Raw genomic sequence first — 24,024 nt, 5'->3', positions numbered from 1 at the left:
GTCTGAGCTATAACTGCAGTGCATCTTTAACCAGTGCTTCCATTAATTTCCCTGGAACAGAAGTTAAACTAGCAGGTCTACAATTACTTGTGTCACCCTTTGATCCTCCTTTGTGAATTGGGGTCCCATTTGCACATCTGGAGTCCACGGGTACATCCCCTGTGTCGAAGGAAGCTCACATAACTATGGCTAAGGGTTAGCTTACTTCCTTTGCTGCCTCCTTTAATATAACTGGATAGATCCCATCCACCCTGGGTGACATTTTTATGTTTATCTTCAACAATTTCTCCTGCTCTTTACTCTCTGTTATTACAAAACCATCTAGCTCACTGCCAGAGTTTAGTTCACCTCTGGCATTCCCCTCCCTGAATAACTCCTCATATGTGAATGTATGTGAAAAATACTCATTTTGTTTGTTAGCTACCTGAGCAGGATCATCAACAGTTGAACCATCGGTATCCAGTGGACCAATCTGATTCAACCCTTTTCTTCTAGAGTTTACATAAGTAAAGAACTCTTTGCTGTTTTTCTTTGCATCCTTTGCCAAAGATTTCTCATAATCTGCCTTTGCCTGACTAATCTCCTTTGTGACATGGTTACAGACCAGCTTATATCTATCATAGGCTTCCATGTCATCCATTAATTTATATGTATCCCATGCATTTTTCTTCTCTGCCACATGTCTCATTAGTTCATCTGACATCCATTTAGGCCTAAACCTTGAACAATATTTCTTAGTTGGTATGTAAAGCCTAGTAACTTCCAAGATTAATTCTTTGAATGCTTCCCATTTTGAATTTGCTGTTGGTAACATCATCAGTTGGTCCCACCGTATAGAATTTGAATACTGTCTCAGACCACCGTAGTCGCCTTTCCAAAAACAAAAACCCTTCCATTTACACCTGATGGTGGTTACCTCTTTGAGTAAATCCCATTTCAGCATGCTGTGATCACTTCGACCTAGTGGTTCCTTTATCTGTAGATTCTTAGTGCATGAAGGATCACTACTGATAATCAAATCAAGAGTATTACTCCCTCTAGTTGCCTCTCGAACATGCTGATGTAGAAAACAATCATACAATAAATCCACAAAAGCCTTGCTAATGTGTGAGTGACTAACCCACAAATTCCAGTCAATATCTGGGAAATTAAAATCCCCCATTATAAGACTCTGTGATTTACTGGCCAACTCTACAATTTTTTATTATACTCATCAGAGTCATTAGGCCTATAACACACTCCTACTCTCGATTTTGATCTCCCAGTGCTTATGTCACACCAAACTGACTCTACACTGCACTGTCCAGCGAAGTCGACTGGCTGCACTTCCTTGGATTTTATGTGTTTCTTAACCAATAGCATAACCTCTCCTCCCTTCTTATCCTGTCTATTCTTTCTGTACACATTGTACTCTTCAAATTCCAGTTCTGCATTTCCTATATCTGTGTGACACCGTGTCTCTGATATCCCAACAATATGTGCCTTTGATGTTTTGACCAACACCTCAAATTCATCAAATTTATTTACCAAACTCCTAGCATTGGTGTATACACAAGTATACATGCACCTGTTCCTATTCTTAGCTACCCTAACACAACCCATGTGTTTACTTGTACCGCAATGATTCCCAGAAGTCTCTAAAATACCCTGAATCTTGTTTTCCAGGCTGCTGCTCATTCCAATAGAAGCAGTGCAAGAATCACTTTCACCTGTGCCAGTGGCTACTGTTAATCTATTAGTCCTTGTATCCCCCCCAAGCTAGCAGTTTTCTGACCCACCTAACACTGCCTCAATAGCATCAGCAAATATTCTTGCACTTTTTCTATTTAAGTGTATCTCATCTGTGTAGAAGCAGTCTCTCCTGTTAACAAGTACAGACCAGGTTGAAAATAATTCTACCCCTTGAGCCTTGCACAATCTTTCCAGGGCTGAACTGATCGACAAGGTTCTCATCATATACTACCTCCTATCGTGTCTGGGCAGAATTGCAGACACTTTCATATTCAACCCTAATTCATGGCTTTTTTATAATAACAATTGTTGAAAATGATATAGTGGTCAATGTCAGCAACTGGGGTATGCTACTTTAGGATGCATGTATAATTTCAACAGATAGGCTGGAAAAAAAATGGCAGTTGAGGTTTAACAGAGATAAATACAAAGTACTGCATTTGGGTAGCATTAATCCCAGAAGTACATACTATCCGTGTATATCAAACCTAAAAGTAGTGGAGTATAAAAAAGATCTCAGGGTAACTGTACAGCCTGAAATGCAATTCTCTGAGCAGCCAAAAAAAAAAAAAAAGCTAGAGCAGCACATTGGGTTCTGTAAAGCATAGAGATATTTTGCCAGAAGCAACAAAGAGCTAATATTTCTGTTGTATAAGACAATGGTTTCCAAATTATCCAAACCTGTATACAGTATTATACATATCTGGAATACTGCACATTAGGTGTGGAAACCGCATTTTAGGAAGGACATAGATCTGTTGGATATGGTTCAGAGAAAAGTAACAAGTTGAGGGTATAAAAGGATCTTATTACCAAGAAAGTTTATGTTCAGTTCACACACATACACATGCCTAGTTGCTATAAACTAGGCATGTGCATGTGTGTGAACATGTGGTGCCTACCTAATTGAAGTGTACAAGGCTTTTAAAATGGTTAAATAAACTAAATGCTATTCAAAATTTTTTTTTTTTTTTTACATTTTTATCATTCTTCAGAGGGAACACATAAGAGGAGGTAAATTTAAATTGGAAACGGATGGTTACAGAGTAGATGTGTGGATATTTACACTAAGGCAGAATAATAAATTGTTGGAATAAACTTCCATCTAATGTACAGGTGAGCAGTTTGAATAAATTTAAAGAGGATTTGAATGTAATGAAGGAATTAGGAAAGTTTTTTTTTTTTTTTTTTTTTGCTAGTGCTGTGGAGCCATATAGGCCTTGCTTCCTTTGCTTCATGTTCCCAATCCTAACACTAACATTAATACTTACTCCCCACATGTCTAATAATGGATTAAAATATTAACAGTCTATCTCTTTTAAAAAATAAATGATGAAAACACAGAATAAGCATACCTCTGCTTTTAGCAGTTCAGCAGGATTACTCAAGTCTGCTTCTGATACACTAGGACTAATTCTGCCTCCAGGAACAGAGCACTGCAAGTGCTGAAAAATAAAAAATATATACAAATGCATGTAATTATGCCATTAATTGAAATGAAAAAAAATATATATAAATAATAATGACAAAACTGAAATACAAAAGATATAAAAAATGGGGAAAAATTAAAAAAAACAAATAAATAAAATAAAAATGAAAAAAAAAAAACAAAACAGCAGATATTTTATCTTTTATCTAGTAATGAGAGTATGTATATCGATTTTATAAATGCACCTATTTCATAATTTATACAGAATAATCAGATTTATTCAGAGATGTATTACATCAGATAACAGATGAAGCATGCTGAAATGTATGCAATAGACAAGAGCAGCTAAGCAAAAGTCTGAAAGGGATAGGAATAGTTTGGCTCAGGAGAGAACCATCAACAGTGGTTCTCTTGCAAATCATAAATATATTTGTTGTTATAACTATGGCCTTTTTTCTGAGTTCCCTGCAGTGGAACATGATATGGCCAAAGGGAATGTCTTTGTGTGTTTTCATTGTAGAGAGTGTGAGAATCTTAGGCAACAAGTCAGCATAGCGATGGGCTTATATGAGAACCTGAAGAACAAAGTTGATGCCCTTGAAGAAATTAAAAAGGTGGCCCTTAAAGCACTCAGCCATCTGGCACAATGCTGGAGACCATATTCATGAAACACAAGCCACAACAAGATCCTCCATGGCAGAGTGCACTGGTCTCGCAAGAGGTGGCTGTTATCAGTGGCGCAACTGTCAGGGAGTAGAAAATATGCTTTCCAAAAAGGATAAGTGAAAAGGACCAAGATAGTTCTGACTAGGGTAAAGGCTGATGATGTATATATATCTATCTACATACCTATCATCTTTTAAGGGCACAAAAGGAGATATTGTTGTACACATTGGCATCAATGATATTAAGAGTATATCTGAGGATTTACTCAATACGTACAGGACAATACTGAAAAAAAAAAAAAAAAAAAAAGTCCCAAATCAGGACTGAAATTGAATGCCTTCTGCAATCCTGCCCAGACATGATAGGACTGGACATATGATGAGCCTTGTCAATTATTTCAGCCATGGAGAGACTAAAAGGGTCATGGGGTAGAATCTCTGCTCATTTTTCTCACCATGATCAATGCTTTTTAAACAATAGAGAATGCTTTTACTGGGATGGATATGCTTAAATGGCAGGAGTGTAAGAGTATTTCCTGATACTACTGAGGCAGTGTTAGGTGGGTTGAAAACTGCTGGCTTTATTATTATTATATAATTAGCCTTATGGTGCAAGGAAGCCTGAGGCTTTTGCTGCACCAGCCAAAAAAAAAAAAAAATTAAGTTACCCCATGAGTGAGAGAGAGAGAGAGAGAGAGAGAGAGAGAGAGAGAGTCAGAAATAGAAGGGAATCACCAAGAAAGAGAAGAATGATGATATCCAGCTCGGGACCCTCGGTGTACCAAGCCCATACTCACCAGACGTGAGCCCTGGAAGAATACACAGACTAATATGTTAAGAGCAGCCACAAGCAGAGGTGAAAGTTTTTCTTACACTGATTCACAACTGGAACATGCAGCAGCCTGGAAAGCAATATTTGGGGATTACAAAGCCTTTGGTTGCCCTATGAGAGTCCTCATAGGGCAACCAAATACAGGGGCTATGAAAGGGTTACAATGAGCAAATACAGGGGCTATGAAAGGGTTACAATGAGCAAAAACAGGTGCACGTATTTCTTGCAGGTATGCTAGGAGTATACTAAACAAAATTTGATGAACTGGTTAAGTCATCAAGCACAGATATTGCAGGGATATCAGACACACATTATCACTGAAACGTAAGAAGGAGGGTTGGAAAACTGATAGTTGGGGGAAGTGGGACACCCAAACTAATAGTTGGGGGAAGGGGGACACCCAAACTAATAGATTAACCATAGCCACAGGCAGAGCTGAAAGTGATTCTTACACTGCTTCTATTGGAACATGCAGCAACCTGGAAAGCAAGGTGTAAGGGATTTCAAGCCTTGCTGTGGGTCATCACAGAAAAAGTAAAAACATGGACACATTAGGGTAACTAAGGGTAAAAACAGGTGCATATATGTAAACTAATGCTAGGAGCATATTAAATAAATTTGAAGTGCAGGAAACCCCTGTATAACACATTACTTCTACAACATGGTTTTGCTCTAACAGTATTGATAAATTGTGGCAATCTCTGCACAACACGGTACTTATATAACACAGTTTTGCTCTAACACAGCTAGAAAATCGTGACAAACCTCGCATAACACTGCGAGCAGTGTTTTTGAGCTTTTGTGCAGGGGAACCCTACTATTATATTGGTTGTAATATTTCAACATTTCCATTCTTTTTTGTGAATCCCCGCTGTTCACTCACTTGTCGCTAGTCATTATGTTAAAAAAAAAAGAAAATTATTGTGAACTCCCCATATTTTATTTTGTTGGGAAATCCCCATGTTAGATTCTGTGCTATAGAAATTGTGCTTAGCATTAGCATTAGCATTAGTAGAGGCATATGATGCAAGAAAGCAAGCTTATTCAGCATCAGCCAAAAAAAAAAAAAAACCCCACTCCCATTTCGCCCCTCTGTTCGTTCGAAATACCTGTCCAGTTGAGCTTTAAATTTGTTTAGGCTATCAACTTCAACAACAAGTGATGGAAGTCGGTTCCACTAACCAACCACCCACTGGCCAAAGGCAAATTTCCGCACATCTATCCGACATCCGTCCTTCCTCAATTTGAATTTATGCCCTCTGAGGTGATTATTCTGAGCAAGATGAAGAATCCCATTGGCATTGAGCATGCTCAAACCATTCAAAGCCTTATACACCTCTATCAGATCACCTCGCCGGTGCCTAGTCTCCAGACTCTGTAATTTGCAAAACTTAAGCCTTTCTTCGTAAGAGCAACCCTTTGTTCCATTCACTAATCTTGTTGCCCTTCTCTGTACCTGTTCCAGCAGTTCTACATCCTTCTTGAAATGAGGCCTCCAGACCTGTATACAGTACTCAAGATGTGGCCTAACCATTGCCTTATACAAGGGAATAATCACCTCCTTATCCCTGCTAGAAAAATTCCTGTATATCATTGACAAGACACCATGAGCTACTCTTGCATCTCATCTGCACTGCTCAGAGAACTTCATATTTGCCTGCACAATTACCCCCAGGTCCTTTTCATTCTCCACCACTGTCAGTGTAGTACCGCAGAGTTGATACGTTGCTCTGGGGTTACTGTTTCCCACATGTAGTACTTTACATTTGTCAATGTTAAACTTCATTTGCCACCTCTCAGCCCATCTGTTCAACCTTTCCAGATCCTGTTGCAGCAGCATAGCGTCAGTAGTGTCCTTAACGACCCTGCCAACCTTTGTATCATCTGCAAACTTGGACATTAAACTTGATATCCCATCATCAATATCATTCATAAACACCGAAAACAACAACGGACCCAACACTGAACCTTGAGGAACTCACTAATAACATTAGTCCACGTTGAGCAATGTCCATTGATTACCACTCTCTGTCTTCTGCCACTCAACCAACCCCTTATCCATAGCAGCAATTTGCCTCCAATGCCACACTGCTCCAATTTGTGCAGCAGTCTTCCATGTGCAACAGTATCAAAAGCCTTTCTAAGATCCAAATATATAATATCAAAGTTATTCCCTGCATCCAGTTCTTTTGTGACTACATCATAGTCCAATCAAATTGGTCAGGCAAGACCTGCCCTTAACAAAACCATGCTGCGTCTGAGCTATAACTGAATTCTTGTCTAGATGATCCTGCAGTGCTTCTTTAACCAGTGCCTCCATTAATTTACCTGGAACAGAAGTTAAACTAACAGGTCTATAATTACTTGTGTCAGCCTTTGATCCTCCTTTGTGAATTGGGGTTACATTTGCACATCTCCAGTCTATGGGTACCTCCCCTGAGTCCAAAGAAGCTCTCATAATTATGGCTAGGGGTTTGCATACTTCCTTTGCTGCCTCCTTTAATATAACTGGATAGATCCCATCCACCCCAGGTGCCTTTTTTATGTTTATCCTTAACAATCTCTCCTCCACTTTCCTCTCAGTTATTGCAAAATCATCCAGCTCACTGCCAATGTTTACTTTACCTACATCATTCTCCTTCCTGAATAACTCCTCATGCGTGAATGTAGATGCAAAATACTCGTTTAGATTGTTAGCCACCTGAGCAGGATCCTCAACTGTTGAACCATCAATATCCAGTGGACCAATCTGATTCATCCCTTTCCTTCTCGAGTTCAAATATGTAAAGAACTCTTTTCTGTTTTTCTTTGCATCCTTTGCCAAGGATTTTTCTTAGTCTGCCTTTGCCTGCCTAATCTCCTTTGTGACTTGGTTACAGACCAACTTATATCTATCATAGGCTTCCATGTCACCCATTAATTTGTATGTATCCCATACATTTTTCTTCTCTGCCACATGTCTCATTAATTCATCTGACAACCATTTAGGCCTAAACCTTGAACAATATTTCTTAGTTGCTGTTTCAGACCATAAAAAATATTACTTCAAAGCATGCAGTTCGTGACTTTTAAGGTTTTTGTAAGGTTATTTTCATTTTTATTTGATCGTTTATAAATTTTTCCAGTATGTATTACTAAACTTAGAAAAGCACCACTCAAAAGAAACTCCTAGAATCAAAGATCTGATTTTTAGAAAATAATTTTCCATTAAGTGTAGAATATCTTTCATAAATAAATTGTTTTTTAAAATGCATATATATATATATATATATATTTTTTTTTTTTTTTTTTTTTCATTATGATTTTTTCAAAAGTGCAATTCATTATGGGATACCCTGTACAATGCTTAGGTCACATCTTCAATACTGTATACAGGTCTGGAAGTCATATTTTAGGAACAATGTAGATCTATGAAATGGGTGGAGAGAAGAGCAAACAGATTGGCAAAGGAAATGAAATGGTAGTTTCACCAAGACATGCTTCAGTTATACAAATTGCAGCATCTGGAAACTAGGCACCTATAAGGTGATCTGATTAAGGTGTTTAAGGCTTTGAATGGATTGAGCAAGCTCAATAATGATAGCATTCTCCCTCTCATTCAAACTACATATATAAGGGACATTAATTCAAATTGTGGAAGGATGTTGCAGGGAAGATGTGTGGAGGTGTCCTTCAGCCAGCAGGTCGTTGACTGTTGGAACAAACATTCACTGTTGTGGAAATGGGCAGTTTATATAAATTGAAGGCAGAACTAGTTAAATTATTGGACGGGTGAACATGTGATGTGGCAGATTTTTTTTTTTGGTTTATTTTTTGCTGATGCTTTATAAGCTTGCGTTCTTGCATCATATGCCACTACTAGTAGATGGTTTGAATAAATTCAAGGAAGAACTAGACAAATTCTTGGAGGGTATGGATGGGTGAAAGGTGTAGTGTTTTTTTTTTTTTTTTTGGTTGATGCTATATAAGTTTGCTTTCTTGCATCGTTTGCCACTATTACTATTAATAATAATAAGTAATCATATAATCTACTAGGCTTTTCATAGCAACAAAGAAATAATGTTCCATGTTAAATGGATTTCGGATGAACTACTGATGAAACTTGTGGCAGAGAAGGTAAATGTATGTGATACATATAAATCATCAGGTGATACAGAAGTGTATGGTAGATATAAACTACTGTATTTCCCCATGCATACGACATACCTTTTTTTGAAAAATTTGGGGTCTAAAAACTGGGTGCGTCTTATACAGTGGTTGTAGATTTTTTTACTTGCATTTCCAGCTTTTTCGCGCTTGTTGTCTTTGCGCTCATAGTTTCACACTTGTTACTGGTATATTAGGTTATGTTTTGCGACATTCTGCCCAGAAATGGCTCAGAAAAGATTTTTGTACAGTGCTGAATTCAAGTTAAAAGTTATCCAGTTTGCAAAAGTGAATGGAAATCGTGCTGCTGAATGTAAGTTTGGTCCTCCTCCAACTGAGAAAACAATCCGAGACTGGCTACTGGAAGAAGAAACCCTACTGAAAATGCCACGGCAGAAGAAGGCCATTAGAAGCAAGTCAGCAAAATGGCCTGATATAGATAGGGAATTGAAGATATGGATTGAGGAGCAAAGGGCAATTGGAATTCCTGTGTCCACAAAGATGGTTCAGCATGAGGCAAGAAGAATTGCTGATGAAAAAGAAGTTACTGATTTCAAAGGAGGACACAATTGGTGCTTCAGGTTCATGAAACGGAATGGACTAAGCATGCGTACACACACCAGACTTGCCCAAAAGATGCCTGAAAGCTATGAGCAGAAGGTCCTTGAATTTCATCGTTTTGTCATTCAATGTCGGAAGACACATCAGTTTGAGTTGGGACAGATTGCAAATATGGACAAAGTCCCCCTTCAATTTGATGTCCCAAGTAACAGAACTGTTGATAAGAAGGGGATGAAAACTATAACTGTGAAGACAAGTGGACATGAAAAGGGCCATTATACAGTTGTTCTAGCTTGTTGTGCCGACTAAGCTGCCTCCTATGCTGATTTTCAAACGCAAAACAATGCCAAAAGAAGACATTCCTCAAGGATTCCACATTCATGACAAGGATTGGATGGATCAGGATGGGATGAAGATCTGGTTTGAGAAAGTTTGGAGCAGGAGACCAGGTGAGCTCTTACGCAAACCTGCCCTATTGGTGCTTGATCAGTTCAGGGCATACATAACAAAAAATACAAAGAAGATTGCTGCAGAGCAAAAAACAAAACTTGCCATCATACCTTGACATCCCAGCTCCAACCACTTGATGTCAGCATTAATAAACCCTTCAAAGCTGACATGAGAGATGAATGGAACAAATGGATGAAGTCTTCTGGGGACAATTTGACACCAGCTGGGAGAGTGAAGAAACCAACTATAGGAGAAGTTTGTACCTGGGTGAAAAGATCTTGGGATAATATCAAGATTGAGATCGTTGTCAAGTCATTTAAGAAGTGTGGCATTTCAAATGCCATAGATGGAACTGAGGACGAGGCAATATATGAAGACAGTGATTCGTCATCAGACACAGATGAGGACAAGCTAATGGATGGGAGTTTTGACAGTGATGAGTTGTATGAATTTTATGATGAATAAAACTTGAGTTCAATAACTTTATGTAATACATTTTTTTTTTTCAAATTTCGGGCCCCAAAATTAAGGTGCGGCTTATAGATGGGGAAATACGGTAGTCTCTAATCAAGTCACACAGGAATTAGGCAAGCTAAGATTGATTACGAGAAGTCTCTGGTAAAGAATGCTAAGAAAAGAAGCAGAAAATTATTTGGTTTATATTAATAGTAGACGGTAGGGGTTGAATCATTGTGCATGAATGTAGAAGCAGAATACCTTGATTTAGGTATTCTGCTTCTACATTCATGCAAAAGTTCTTGAAGTAGGGGAATGCCAAGTTCACCAAAATCTAATAAATAAGTTTGTGATGAAGGAAACGAAAGTGGAATAGGATGTGATATCAAAAATAATTTTAATATCACATCCTTGGATTTCAGGAAACCTTTTGATACAGTTGCACATAAGACTTCTGTACAAATTGGAGCAATGTGACTTTAAGGTCATGTTGCTACTCTGGATAAAGGGATGATTAAGTGGAAGAAGACAGTGATTATTAATGGGCAATGCTCTTTGTGGACTAACATTATTAATGGAATCCCCTAGGTTTCAAGTGCTGGGCTCACTATTGTTTTCTTTATTTATTAATGATAGCTATAAAGATATATCAAGCTTAATGTCTAAATCTGCGAATGATACAAAAGTTGGCAAGATGGTTAATGACAGTGATCAGAGTAAGTGATGTAACAAGAAATATTAAAATTAGGTTGATATTCTGAGAAATAGCAGCTGAAGTTTAATATTGACAAGTGCATGGTGCTGCATATGGGTAGCTGTAATCCCAGCTTGTCTTACCACATTCATGGTAGTGGAAAATGAAGAAGACCTGGGGGGGGGGTCTTTTTCATTTTCAACTGCCCCAGTGCAGTCAGATATGCAGTTCTCCGAGCAGTGCAGACAGAATGCCAGGACATATATCAGTCAATGATACATATATACAGGAACTTTGCTAGTAGGGATAAGGAGGTGATTATCTCATTGTATAAGACAAAAGTTAGGCCAAATCTTGAGTACTGCATATAGGTCTGGAGGCATCATTTTAGGAAGGATATAGATCTGCTGGAATGAGTGCAGAGAAGGGCAAAGAAATTGGAGAAGGGAGCAAAAGGGTGGTCTTAATTTGCTTCAGAAAGGATCAAAGAAAGGCTTCAGTTCTGCAAACTGCAATGTCTGGAGACTAGGCACCTGTGAGGTAATCTGAATGAGGTCATTAAGACTGAATGGATTGAGCAAGTTCAAGGCTGATGGCATTAGCATTAGCAGAGGCATACAATGCAAGAAAGCAAGCTTATACAGCATCAGCCAAAAAAAAAAAAAAAAAAAAAACCTTCCCATTTCACCCATCCATTTGTTCCAAATGTTTGTCTAGTTCTTCTGCCTTGACTTTATTTAAGCTGTCAACTTCTACAATGACAAATTAGCATTAGCAACAGAACATGATGAAAGAAAGAAAGCTTATATAGCATCAGCCAACACACACACACACACACACACACACACACACACACACACACACACACACACACACACACACACACACACACACACACACACACACACCATTCTCATTTCGCTCATCCACCAGCTCCAAATGTTTGATTGATCTGCCTTGAATCTGTTTAAGCTATCTACTTCTACGACAGATGGAAGTTTGTTCCAGCAATCAATGACCTGCTGGCTAAAGGCAATATTCTACACATTTATCCTACAACTGTCATTCCTCAATTTGAATTTATGCCCCTCATGTGATTATTCTGACAAGAGGAAGAATCCCATCAGCATTGAGCATGTTCAAACCATTCAAGGCTTTATACACCTCAATCAGATTACCTCGCAGGTGCCTAGTCTCCAGACACTATAATTTGCAAAACTTAATCCTTTCTTCGTAAGAGCAACCCTTTGTTCCATTCATTAATCTTGTTGCCCTTCACTGTACACGTTCCAACAGCTCTGCATCCTTCTTAAAATGAAGCATCCAGACCTGTATACAGTACTCAAGGTGTGTTCTGACCATTGCCTTATACAAGGGGATAATCACCTCTTATCCTTGCTAAAAAAATTCCTGTATACCATTGACAAAACACCATGGGCTACTCTTACTTGCACTGCTCAGAACACTTCATATCTGCCTCCATAATTACCCCCAGGTCCTTTTCACTCGACCTCTGCCAGTTTAATACCACACAGTTGATACATTACTCTGGGTTACTGCTTCCCATGTGCAGTACTTTACATTTGTCAATGCTAAACCTCAGTTGATACCTCTCAGCCCATCTACACAACTTTTCTCAATCCTGTTGCAGCAGTGTACTGTCATTAGCGTCATTAACAACCTGGCCGACGTTCAAATCATCTGCAAACTTGAACATTAAGCCTGATATACCATCATCAATATCATTAATGAATACAGAAAACAACAATGGACCAACACTGAACCATGGGACTCCACTAATAACATTAATGGGACTCCAGTAATAATATTAGTCCACGAAGAGCAGTGTCCATTGACTACCACTCTCTGTCTTCTCCCACTCAACCATCCCTTTATCTATAGAAACAATTTGCCTCCAATGTCACACTGCTCCAATTTGTGCAGCAGTCTTCCATCTGCAACAGTATCAAAAGCCTTTCTAAGATCCAAATATATAATATCAAAGTTCTTCCCTGCATCCAGTTCTTTTGTGACTGCATCATAGTATCCAATCAAATTGGTCAGGCAAGACTTTCCCTTAACAAAACCATGCTGTTTCCGAGCTATAACTTAAATCTTGTCTAGATTAACCAGTGCCTCCATTAATTTTCCTGGAACAGAAGTTAAACTCACAGGTCTATAATTACTTGTGTCAGCCTTTGATCCTCCTTTGTGAATTGAGGTCACATTTGCACATCTCCAGTCTATGGGTACCTCCTCTGAGTCCAAAGAAGCTCTCATAATTATGGCTAAGGGTTGCTTACTTCCTTTGCTGCCTCCTTTAATATAACTGGATAGATCCATCACCCCGGGTGCCTTTTTTATGTTTATCCGCAACAATTTCTCCTCCACTTCCCTCTCAGTTATTACAAAATTATCTAGCTCACTACCAGAGTTTATTTCACCTCTGGCTTCCCCTTCCTGAATAATTCCTCATGTGTGAACGTAGATGCAAAATACTCGTTTAGTTTGTTATCCCCCTGAGCAGGATTATCAACAGTTGAATCATCAATATCCAGTGGACCAATCTGATTCATCCTTTTCCTTCTAATCCCTTTCCTGTTATTAATGGATATTTGTAGATGCCTCTCAATTCTGGGAATTCATATTCTGGGAATATGAATTCCCAGAATTGAGGCATCATATTCTGGGAATGGCAAGATATGGTAAGATCATCTGCATAGAGATACGAGTCAACGGTGTTTGGAATGCTGTTTGTGATGTTGTTTATTCATATTGCAAACAGAGTGGCACTAAGAACAGAGCCTAGTGGGACTCATCCTTCTTGTATGTATGTTTGAGATAAAACCTGCCTGTAACTAACTTTGAAAGATCTGTGCCGAAGGAAGCTTTGAATAAAATATGGTAAATAGCCTCTCATATGAATAGAATGGAGATCTTTTAGGAGACCATAGTGCCATTGGTATCACAGGCCTTCTCTATACCGAGGCATATCATGACAAGATATCGATTTCTGATGAATGCATTTCTTATGTTGGATTTGGCTTTGGTCATGAGGTCTGGGGAAGATTCGTCCGAAATATTCGTCCGAAAGCCAAACTGATTATTACTGATTATGTTTTGGGATTCAAGGTACCAGGAAAGTTGATGGTGACCCATTTTTTCCAAAGTCTTACTCAGGCAGCTAGTTAGAGAAATTGGTCTATAGTTGTTAGGAATCGAACGATCTTTTCCAGGTTTAGGGTTTTTTTTTTTTTTTTTTTTTATGAAAACCCCAAACACGAGAGGTATTAGAACCTATAGTACATGGTACCGTGCTTCGGTTGGAGGATGAGAAGATGAAAGCAGATATTTGTTGACATTAAACTTGAAATTCTGTAGACTGTAACTTTCAGGAAATACGTATGAAGGAAGGTTGTTCCAGAAAACAGCAGTTGAATGAATAAACGAAGAAAATGAAAAGTTGGTTCTGTGAGTTTGAAGTTGGACAGTAAACGGATGTTGGCTGAATGTATTCGGACTGTTTTGAGAGAGAGAGAGAGAGAGAGAGAGAGAGAGAGAGAGAGAGAGAGAGAGAGAGAGAGAGCAGGAATTATAGAAGCCAATTCAGAAGAACAGTGCCTATGGAAGTAACTATACAAAAGGCATGCAGCAGAAATAGTACGTCTATGAGACAGAGAGTGGAGAGACTCTGTTAAAGAAGAGTCATTAATTAACCTAACCGCCCTCTTCTGAATGAAATCTAGAAGAATGAGAGAGGTTTTGGGGGCACCACCCCAGATGTGGGAACAATATTCCATGGTAGGGTAGATTTGCGATTTGTACAGAGTGAACAGCTGTACACTTCCAAAGCAATATTTGTAATGTGCTAGTGCCAAGGGAGATTGAAAGTCACGGTAATCCCCAAAAGAGATATATCATTTTGCCTAGAAATCAGTGTCACCAAAGATAAGCATAGGAGCAGAAGAATCCTTTTTGCGAGATATAAGACAAGACAAAGTTTTAGAAGGATTGAAATCAACTAAGTTGTCTTTGCCCCACTGGAGAATTACCTGGAGATCGGTATTTAAGGAATTGGTAGCGGATATTCGAGAAGTTGAAGCTGATTGAGCAGGGCAAGGTTTTTCAAAATGGAAAGTGGAATGCAATGTGCTATCATCGGCAAAACTATGGATGGAATTTCCAGTCAATGGAAGAAGGTCATTAATATACAAGAGGAAAATAGTGGGGGAAAGAACTGAACCTTGGGGGAATCCAGCATTAGTGGAGAAGTTAGAAGACAGAGCACCATCTACCATCACGCTCATTGAGCAATCAGAGAGAAAACTAAATAACCAATTACAAAAAACAGTTGGCAACCCATAAGATGGAAGCTTGTTTAGAAGACCTTTATGCCAAACGCGATCGAAAGCCTTTGAGATGTCAAGAGCAACTGCTTGACATCTCAAAGTCATCTTGACATCTGCTTGTGTTTCACCAAACTTTTCCATTGAATTTGTCCATAAATGAATAACATAAGCCAGAATATCACCAGTGGATCAACAATGATGGAATTCAAACTGGCGATCGTTGATCAGACGGAAGGTAAGAGTTGGCGGTTAATTGATTTCTCCATTACTTTAGAAAGAGTAGAACTAATTGCAATGGGATGATAACTGGATGGGAGGGACTTGTCACCCTTTTTAGGAACTGGCTGGATACAAGCAATTTCCAAGCAGAAGGAAAAACACCTTTGGAATAAGAAAGTGAAAAAAGGCGGCAAGAACAGGAGTAAGTTCAGGAGCACAGGTTTTGAGAACAAGTGAAGAAATACCATCAGGACCTGGAGCTTTCTTACCATCGAGATTCGTCAAAATCCTTCTGACATCCTTTTGACGGAAAACCACAGGAAGCATTGAATGGAGCTTGTTGGAAATGGTGGGAGGTGTTTTACCAGGATCATTAATACATGAGTTGGAAGAGAAATGGGATGCTAGCAGTCAGCTTTATCCTTGGCTGAAGTGACAACAGAACCATCTGGTTTTGACAGAGGTGGCAGCAGAGATGGGCAAAAGTTGCGGCTAATAACTTTGGTAAGCGACCAGAATGCTTGGCTACCATTAGGGCAAGAAGCAAGTTTTCTACTCTTAGCCTGTTCAAAATTTAATTTGAACTGATTAATGACTGCTTTACAATTGTTGCGAGCTTTGGTGTAGGCAGAAAATGATGAATTGGAAACAAGCCAATTACGATATGCAACATTCTTCTCTTGAAGAGCCTTAGCACATTTATTGGAAAACCAAGGTTTAGATAAAGGACAAGATTTTAGAGTGGAGTGTGGAATAAAGAATTCCATTCCTACAAGAATAATTTCACTGACACGATCTGAGCAAACGTTGACATCATAAGTTTTGAAACAGTAGTCCGACAAAGGAAAAGAAATCTCGCAGGTCATCCCATTTTGCATTCTTGTAATGCCAAACAATGAGGTTGGGAATAGCCATGAGATAAAGGCTCCATTGGAGATGAAACAATCACAAAGTTGTGATCTGAGGTACCTAAAGGACCACTCACTTCGACTGTGTACTTAGTGGGTTATTTGTGAGGAAAAGATCAAGCATGTTGGCTGTATGGTTAGGATTGTCCAGCATGATGGAAGAGTTGACTGGAACTTAGCTCTGGAGCACTAAAAATGAGTTCCACCACTTCAAGCCTCCAACAAGCAGAGTGGTGGTATTGCACCGGTTGATGAGAGTCATCTACCAACTAGTAATGCCTGGTAACACAGAGGGGCGGCATTCCTCCATGTGGTGTGGGAGCCACCTCAACCCCTGCTTACATTGGTTCATACCTTGGTGGTCACCCACAGTAAGCTTGTGCATGGAAGTTATACCCAGGATTACTAACAATCCCACCATCGTGAAGGTGAAAGCAGCAGATTTGGCTGTCACAGACAACCCGGGGGGGGGGGGACATGCTGAATGAAGTAATGAAATGTTTGGATATGGCGTACACATGGGAAGAATATACCCAGATCCTTTGCATAATGTGCCCTCGACAATGCCCCCCCCCCCCACATACACACTACTCAGGCTCCCTGCAGTCACTATTTTGCAGAGTTAAGGTAGCAAGATTATACACTAGCTGATCTGGAAGCCTCCTAAGGAGTTACCAATAGGTTCAGTCTGGTGTACTAACTAGCGGCCAGCTGCAGAATGTAAGGAAGATTGGATCTCGCCACAATGTTCATCATAACCTCGAAATCATCAGTCATACTGCACGATAGAAGAGATGGTGAAGGGTTGACCAGAACTTAGCTCTAAAGACTAAACATGGGTTCCACCGTTTCAAGCCTCCAATAAGCATAGTGGTGGTATTGCACCGGTTAATGAGAGTCATCTACCACCTAGTATTGCCTGGTAACACAGAGCGCCAGCATTCTTTCATGTGGTGTGGTGTGGGTGCCACACCTCGACCCCTGCTTATGTTGGTTCATACCTGGATGGTCACTCACAGTGTGCTTGTGATTGGAGGTTATACCCGGGTATGGCTATTACATAAGAATGTCGCCAGGAAATAGGGAATATATGTTCTGAGAATATCCTATTGTAAAAGTTTAGAAATGAAGATAGTGATTTCTGATTGAGGTGATGAATCATTATATTGTAGATTCCATCAGGGCCAGAAGAGCTATTTCTTGAGGTATATATAGATTCTTACAGTTCAGATATTGTGAGTGGTTGGCTATAGGGTAAAGGACATGCAGCTTTGAAGTTCAGTTTCCTTTTCTCAGCTTCAGCTTTAATTTTTTGAAAAGATGGTTGATATGCAGTTGAGGCAGACAATTCAAAGAACACCGTTCCTAAGGCATTGGCAATTTCCTCAACGGATGATATCCCTTCCCATTCCAATTAATAATAGGAGAAGTCAACATATGATATTTACCATTTAGTTTCTTTATTTTTTCCCAGATTATTCGGTATCAGTATCTTTGTTGATTGAGGAGGCAAATTTTATCCACGAGTCTTTTTTCGCCTTCTGCCGGATGTAACGGGATTTGGCTCTCAGTCTCTTGAAGTTAATAAGTTTGGCAGTGGTGGGATGTTTGCGGAAGGTGTTCCATGCTGCGATTTTTTTCTCTTTTTGCTTTGTTGCGATCACCAATGATTGTTATGCCGATGGTTTCTTATTTGAAACTGTGGGATGGTGGCTGTTGCAGCTGTTAGTATCTGCATTGTGATATAATTGGTGACAGAGTCAACAGCAGAAGACTCTATAATGTCATCATGAAAAGATACATGATGGGTAAATTTTGTCCAGTTTGCTTTGGAAAATTTCCATTTTGTTTTTGTTTCTGTTTGTTTGGAATGGGTAGTTTGAATACTACAGATCAGTGGATAGTGGTCACTGTTCAGAGGATTGTCATGTACTGCCCACTCTATAGTTGGGAAGACGATCGGAGAGCAAATGGAGAGATCTACTGCAGTAGTTGACCCACTAGGAAAATGGATGTAAGTTGGTAAGCCAGAATTTGATAGTGTTAGATTTTCTCTGTCAGGGTAACATTTCAATAAGCTCACCATGTCCATCTGAGACCAAAGAACCCCATAATGGATGATGTACATTAAAATCTCCTAATAAACAAATAGGAGATGGTAATTGAGAAAAAAGGTTTTCCAGTTGGTGAATTGTACATAATTGGTTATGAATATAAATTGATACCAGTGTCAGAGTGATACCAATTACTACATGCGTGGCAACAGCTTCCAATTGTGTTTGCAATGGAATGCATCTGGAGAGAACTCGTGAGTCCACGAGTATGGCTACTCCTCCATGGGGGCTGTTAGTATCAGATCTATCTTGCCTATAAATAGTATAATTTTTGACAGAAATAGATATTTTTGTTGTTAAATTTGTTTCTTGTAAGCATATGGCAGGAGGATTGTAACAGTGAATTAGTTCGTAGATATCATCAATATTGCTGAGAAAACCTCTGCAATTCCATTGTATGACTTGTTCCATTATTTGGTTTTGTGAGCGGAAGATGAGTCTGTCTGCTTTTTGTGAGTGGCTTGTTTATATCTGTTGAATTTTGATTTTCTTTTCTTGAAAAATTTGGGCATCCTGAGTCATTGCTTTCTTCCATATCATCATCTGCATGTATTTCAAGCAGATCTTCTGAGTTGGTGGTATCATCTGTGTCCATGCTTGAGGGGTGAGATTGCTTCACCTCAAATGGATCTGATTTTTGCAAATTCTCCACTGCTTGACAATGGGGAAGTCTCTGGGATGGAACTGTCAGTGGTGTATTACTGCATTGATTGACTATCTTTGATGGAGATGGATGCTGGACCGAGAGGACTGATCGAGCCCAGTCTGAGATCGATGTGTCTGGAGGGATGGACACTACTGATTGGTGACTGTAAGTAGCAGAGGCATAAGTGCAGTTTGGCATACTTAATTTTACTTGTTTTTTTACCTCTTGGTAGGAAACTTTATTTTAAATTTTATACTTTTGTATTTTTTTTTCCCAAATTCCAGAGATTGCAGTCTTTGGAATATGCCGGATGGTTGCCCTTGCAATTTGGACCCTGTGGGGTTGATGCCTTACATTCTGTTTGTGTATGAGTTTTACACTCACAGTTTGCACATGTTGCATCTCCACGGCATGCTATCTGGGAATGGCCGAATTTTTGGAATTTAAAACATCTTAGGGATTTTGGGATATATATGGCTGAATGCGACAGTTTAAATATCCTGCCTTGACTGAAGCTGGTAGGTTTGGAGAACTGAAAGTTAAAATTATACTCCGGGTAGGGACTAAACTGCCATCTTTACAGATCATGATTCTTTTTGCTTGCATGATTTTTGTTCTCCCTTTGAAGAATTGAGGGTGGTATGTGGTGTGATTTGAACTGGGATTCCATTCAAGGATGTCAGACATAATAATAGTTCAGAGTGACGAGAATTGGTGGTCTCTGTTAACAAATCTCCAGATTGGAGACGTTTCACCATTTTTGGCAAACCTGTGGTATGTTCGAGGCATCTCTGAATGATGAAGGGGGAGAGCTTGCTCACAGGTTGCGTTGACAAATAATGTATTATTAGAAAAGCTGGTGATTCCTGTCTGTCTGTCAGTGTCCTTTTTCATTCTCTTTAAGAGAGAGAGAGAGAAGTCACGGTCAGTATCATATTTGTCACTTTGTCGAGAGCACTTTGGCTCTAAACATGGAAATTCATTTGTTTCCATTTTTGCTCCTTTTAGCCGAGGGTTAGTTTTTCTCCCCAGGTTACTGGCCCCGCCACATGGAGGCAGGAGTGGTGCCACCAGTGACCAAGCAGTTGTTTAAGTTAATAGCATTGGTTAGTGATATATACAAAGAATAAGAAAAGAAAGGTGGATTGCCTTTCTGGGTTCTTACTTTTGACCTTTAAAGCTCAAAACCACTTCAAGTAAATAAAATAACAGCTGCACTAGAAAATAAACAAAACTATATCACTTTGGAGATCACTCTATAATCACAGAAGAAAATCACCTGTCATTATCGCTTGCCACTCGGGGCTGATGGATCATATGCTGTTGAGGCAGATAACTGTGAAAATCCCTAGTCCCTAGAGCATTTATCCCAGGGGCTCACATCTGGTGAGTATGGGCTTGGAACACCCAGGGTCCTGAGCTGGATATCATTATTCTTCTCTTTCTTGGTGATTCCTTTTTACTTCTGACTCTTGCTCGCTCTCTCTCTCTCTCTCTCAGGGTAACTCGGGAATTTTTTTTTTTTTTTGGGCTGGTGCAACATAAGCCTCAGGCTTCCTTGCACCATATGGTTAATAACAAATAATGGCAGATGAACTGCCAGTATTTGTTAATAATAATAATTTGCAATCTCTGCAGGAGTAGAAAGTTCCTGCCCATTCCAGTTGAGAAGTTGTGAATAATGGGAGAAATTTATCATTTAGATTTTTTATTTTTCTCCATATTATTCTGGTATCAATATTTTTATTAATTGAGCTTGCAAATTGAATCTAGGAGTCTCTTTTAGCTTTCTTCCTAATGTGATGGGCCTTGTCTCTAAGTCTCTTGTAGTTTATAAGGTGGTAGGATGTTTGTGAAACAGATTCCACACTTGGTTTTTTCTTTTTGTCTTACACTCTTCATTCCACCAATAATTTCTGGTTCTACGGATGGCTAACTGTGATTGTGAAATCGCAGTAGATGCAGCTGCCAGTATTTGTTTTGAAATGTGATTGGTAACTATGTTGATAGGCCAGGTTTCAATGATCTGAGCATCAAAGAACACATGGGAAGTGAAATTTGCCCAATCTGCTTTGGAAAATTTCCATTTTATGTAGTTTACTGATATTATGGAATGTGATGTTTGAATTTACATATTAACGTGTCACTGGTGAGCGGATCATCAAGGGCTGTCCACTCAATACTAGGAAAGAGGGACAAGAGCAGATGGAGAGACCTATAGCAGAGGTTGTTCCTGTAGAGAGATGGATGTAAGTTGACAAGCCAGTATTTAGGTTAGTTAGGGTTTGTCTGTCAACAAGCATTTCAATGAGTTATCCTCATCCATCTGCAAAGGGAGATGTGGCAACTTAAATGGACACCATAATGGAAGGTGTCTATTGAAGTTGCCTAATAAACAGATAGGGTGTTGGCAACTGCAGAATATGATCTCTGAGTTCAAGAATGGTATAGGTAGATGTACACCTAGCAAGAGCTTTGATGGAAATTTGTAAAGGAATGTGTCTGCAAGGTACTCGTGAATCTAGGAGTATAGCTACCCCTCTGTGAGCATTATTTGTAACAGTATTCTCTTGCCTAAAAAGCATATAATTTTTAACTGAGAGAAAGGAAGAGAGAGGGAGGGAGGGAGAGAGAGAGAGAGATAATCATGCAGTGTTAAATTTATCTATTGTAAGCAGATACCTACAGGATGGCAACAACTGATTAGCTCGTGGATATCATTAATTTTACTCTAAAATCCTATACAGTTCCATTGTATAATCTAATGCATTATTTGGTACGTGAGGATGATTCTGATTCTTTTTTATTCCCAGACTATGGTGATTAAGCTTCATCTTCTCTCTTCTTGGAAAGAATGGGCATCCTGTCTACGTCACCTTCTGCATGAAGATCTAGGATAGGTTCATCTGAGTCAGTATTGTTATCAATATCTACATTTACTAATGTGATATTGTTTGTCTTCTTAGTTGGAGCTGAATCAGTTCTCAATTTTGTAGCATCTGTGTGGTGCAGTTGGTGGAATTGTAACTGTAGTATTGTTGGCTCTGTTTACTATGTTTTGCTCCTTAGGAGTATGTGTCATTGATGATGAGAGCATAGATCAGGCCCAATCTCCAATAGATATGGCTGGGAGAACTGAGACTTCACTTTGTGTTGCCATTGACTGATATTTTTGCATTGCTGCTGCATATATGCTCTCAGGTGCATTGGAAAGTAACGTTCCATTCTACCCTATACTTCTGGATTTTTTTCCTTCTTTTCCAGAGTTCACATGATTTGGAGTAGGCTGAATGGGATGAGCGCCTTTGTAATTTGTACAGTGTGGAATTTTAGCATCGCAGTCTGTTTGCATATGTGCTTTTGAAGCACAGTTTGGCCAGACTATCTCCTCAAGAAGCCATTTGCAAGTGACCAAATTTTTGGCACTTGTAGCATCTTATAGGATTGGAATAATAGATCATACTTGGCAGTTGAGATAGTAACAGTAATAGTATTCACCATATTAGGAAGCCACAGGCTTTTGCTGCACTGGCAAAAAAAAAAAAAAACCAGATAGAGAAGAAAATACAAATTATATGCTTCCCTCCTCACACAGTTAACTATCCAGTTGAACTCTGAATTTATTCAAACTATCAGCCTCAACTACCTTCGAGGGCAACTTGATCCAGCAATCAATGATTCACTGGCCAGAAGAAAACTTCCCACAATCTAATCTAAACCTCAATCCCTGTTATTGAATTTATGCCCCTTAGTTCTGGAATTCTTTATAACAGTGGAATTTCTAACTTCATTCACTTTACTAACCCCTCTCAGAGCCTTATAAACCCCAATCAGGTCAGCTCTGAGGCACCTGGCTTCCAAGCTCTGTATTCCACATAGTCTTTCCTCGGATGGTTGCCCTTTTGCCAATTTCACCATGTGAGTTGCCCATCTTTGGGCCCTTTCAAGAAGCTCAATGGCTTTTTTCAGATAAGGTCTCCATAGTTGAACATAGTATTCCAAATGTGCTCTTACAATTGCCTTATACAGCAGGACTATGACTTCTATATCTACAGGATAATGTTCGATAAATCATCGATAGGACACCCTGAGCTTTCCTGGCTGCCTGTTTATACTCAGAAAACTTCATATCTGCCTATTATAACTTCCAGATCCCTTTCTTCTTGTACTGTTTTTCATTCACCTGCACCAAGTGTATAATTTATTTTTGGGTTGCTATTCTCCAAATGTAAGACCTTGCATTTTGCTACATTAAAACACAGCTGCCACTTTTTTTGACCATTCTTGCAGCCTGTTCAAGTCATCCTGAAGGAGTGCTGCTTGGAACTACTCTATCAATCTTTTATGTTGTCTGAAAATGTTAACTTCATGCTTTCTATCTCTTTGTTGATGTCATTTATGAAAATCAGAAACAACAGTGATCCAAGAACAATCCTGGGGGGGTGGGGGGCACACTCTTGACATTACACCAATCTGAAGAATATTCATTAATAACAACCCTCTGCCTTCTGTCATGCAGCTATATAGCAATCCTTCTTAGAATCTTACCAGTAATCCCAACCTGTTCAAGCTTATACAGTAACCTCTCAAGAGGGACCGAGTGAAATGCTTTGCTAAAATCCAAATAAACTATGTCGAAATTGTTCCCTAAATTCAGCTCATGAGTAACTATGTCAAAATAGCCTATTAAGTTAGTAAAACATGATTTTTCCTTAACAAAGCTATCTTGTGTGTCCTTCAGAATGCCATATCTATAAATGTTCCTGGATTGCACTAACTATTAATCATTGCTTCTAAGAATTTTCCAACCACTGAAGTCAGACT

The 24,024-nt window shown here is 39.1% G+C and overlaps 1 protein-coding gene across 5 annotated transcripts in view; it reads right to left on the bottom strand.

Annotated features, from left to right (window-relative positions):
- LOC150084661 (regulator of G protein signaling 7-like) overlaps window positions 1-24,024 on the bottom strand; it is a 759,190-nt gene that overhangs the window by 347,673 nt on the left and 387,493 nt on the right. For all 5 annotated transcript variants that reach the window (XR_016547071.1, XM_090375401.1, XM_090375402.1 and 2 more), the window contains one exon: window positions 3,087-3,176. Coding sequence is in view for 4 of the 5 variants with exons in the window: in XM_090375401.1 (XP_090231527.1) it covers window positions 3,087-3,176 (90 nt within the window). In the remaining variant the exon portion in view is untranslated. The remainder of the gene's footprint in view (window positions 1-3,086; window positions 3,177-24,024) is intronic.

This window comes from Mastigoproctus giganteus, chromosome 6, assembly GCF_048544385.1.
Source record: "Mastigoproctus giganteus isolate SK-2022 chromosome 6, ASM4854438v1, whole genome shotgun sequence".
NCBI lineage: Eukaryota > Metazoa > Arthropoda > Arachnida > Uropygi > Thelyphonidae > Mastigoproctus > Mastigoproctus giganteus.
The sequence above is the reverse complement of the archived record's forward strand: the minus strand, read 5'-3'. Positions and strand labels throughout refer to the sequence as shown.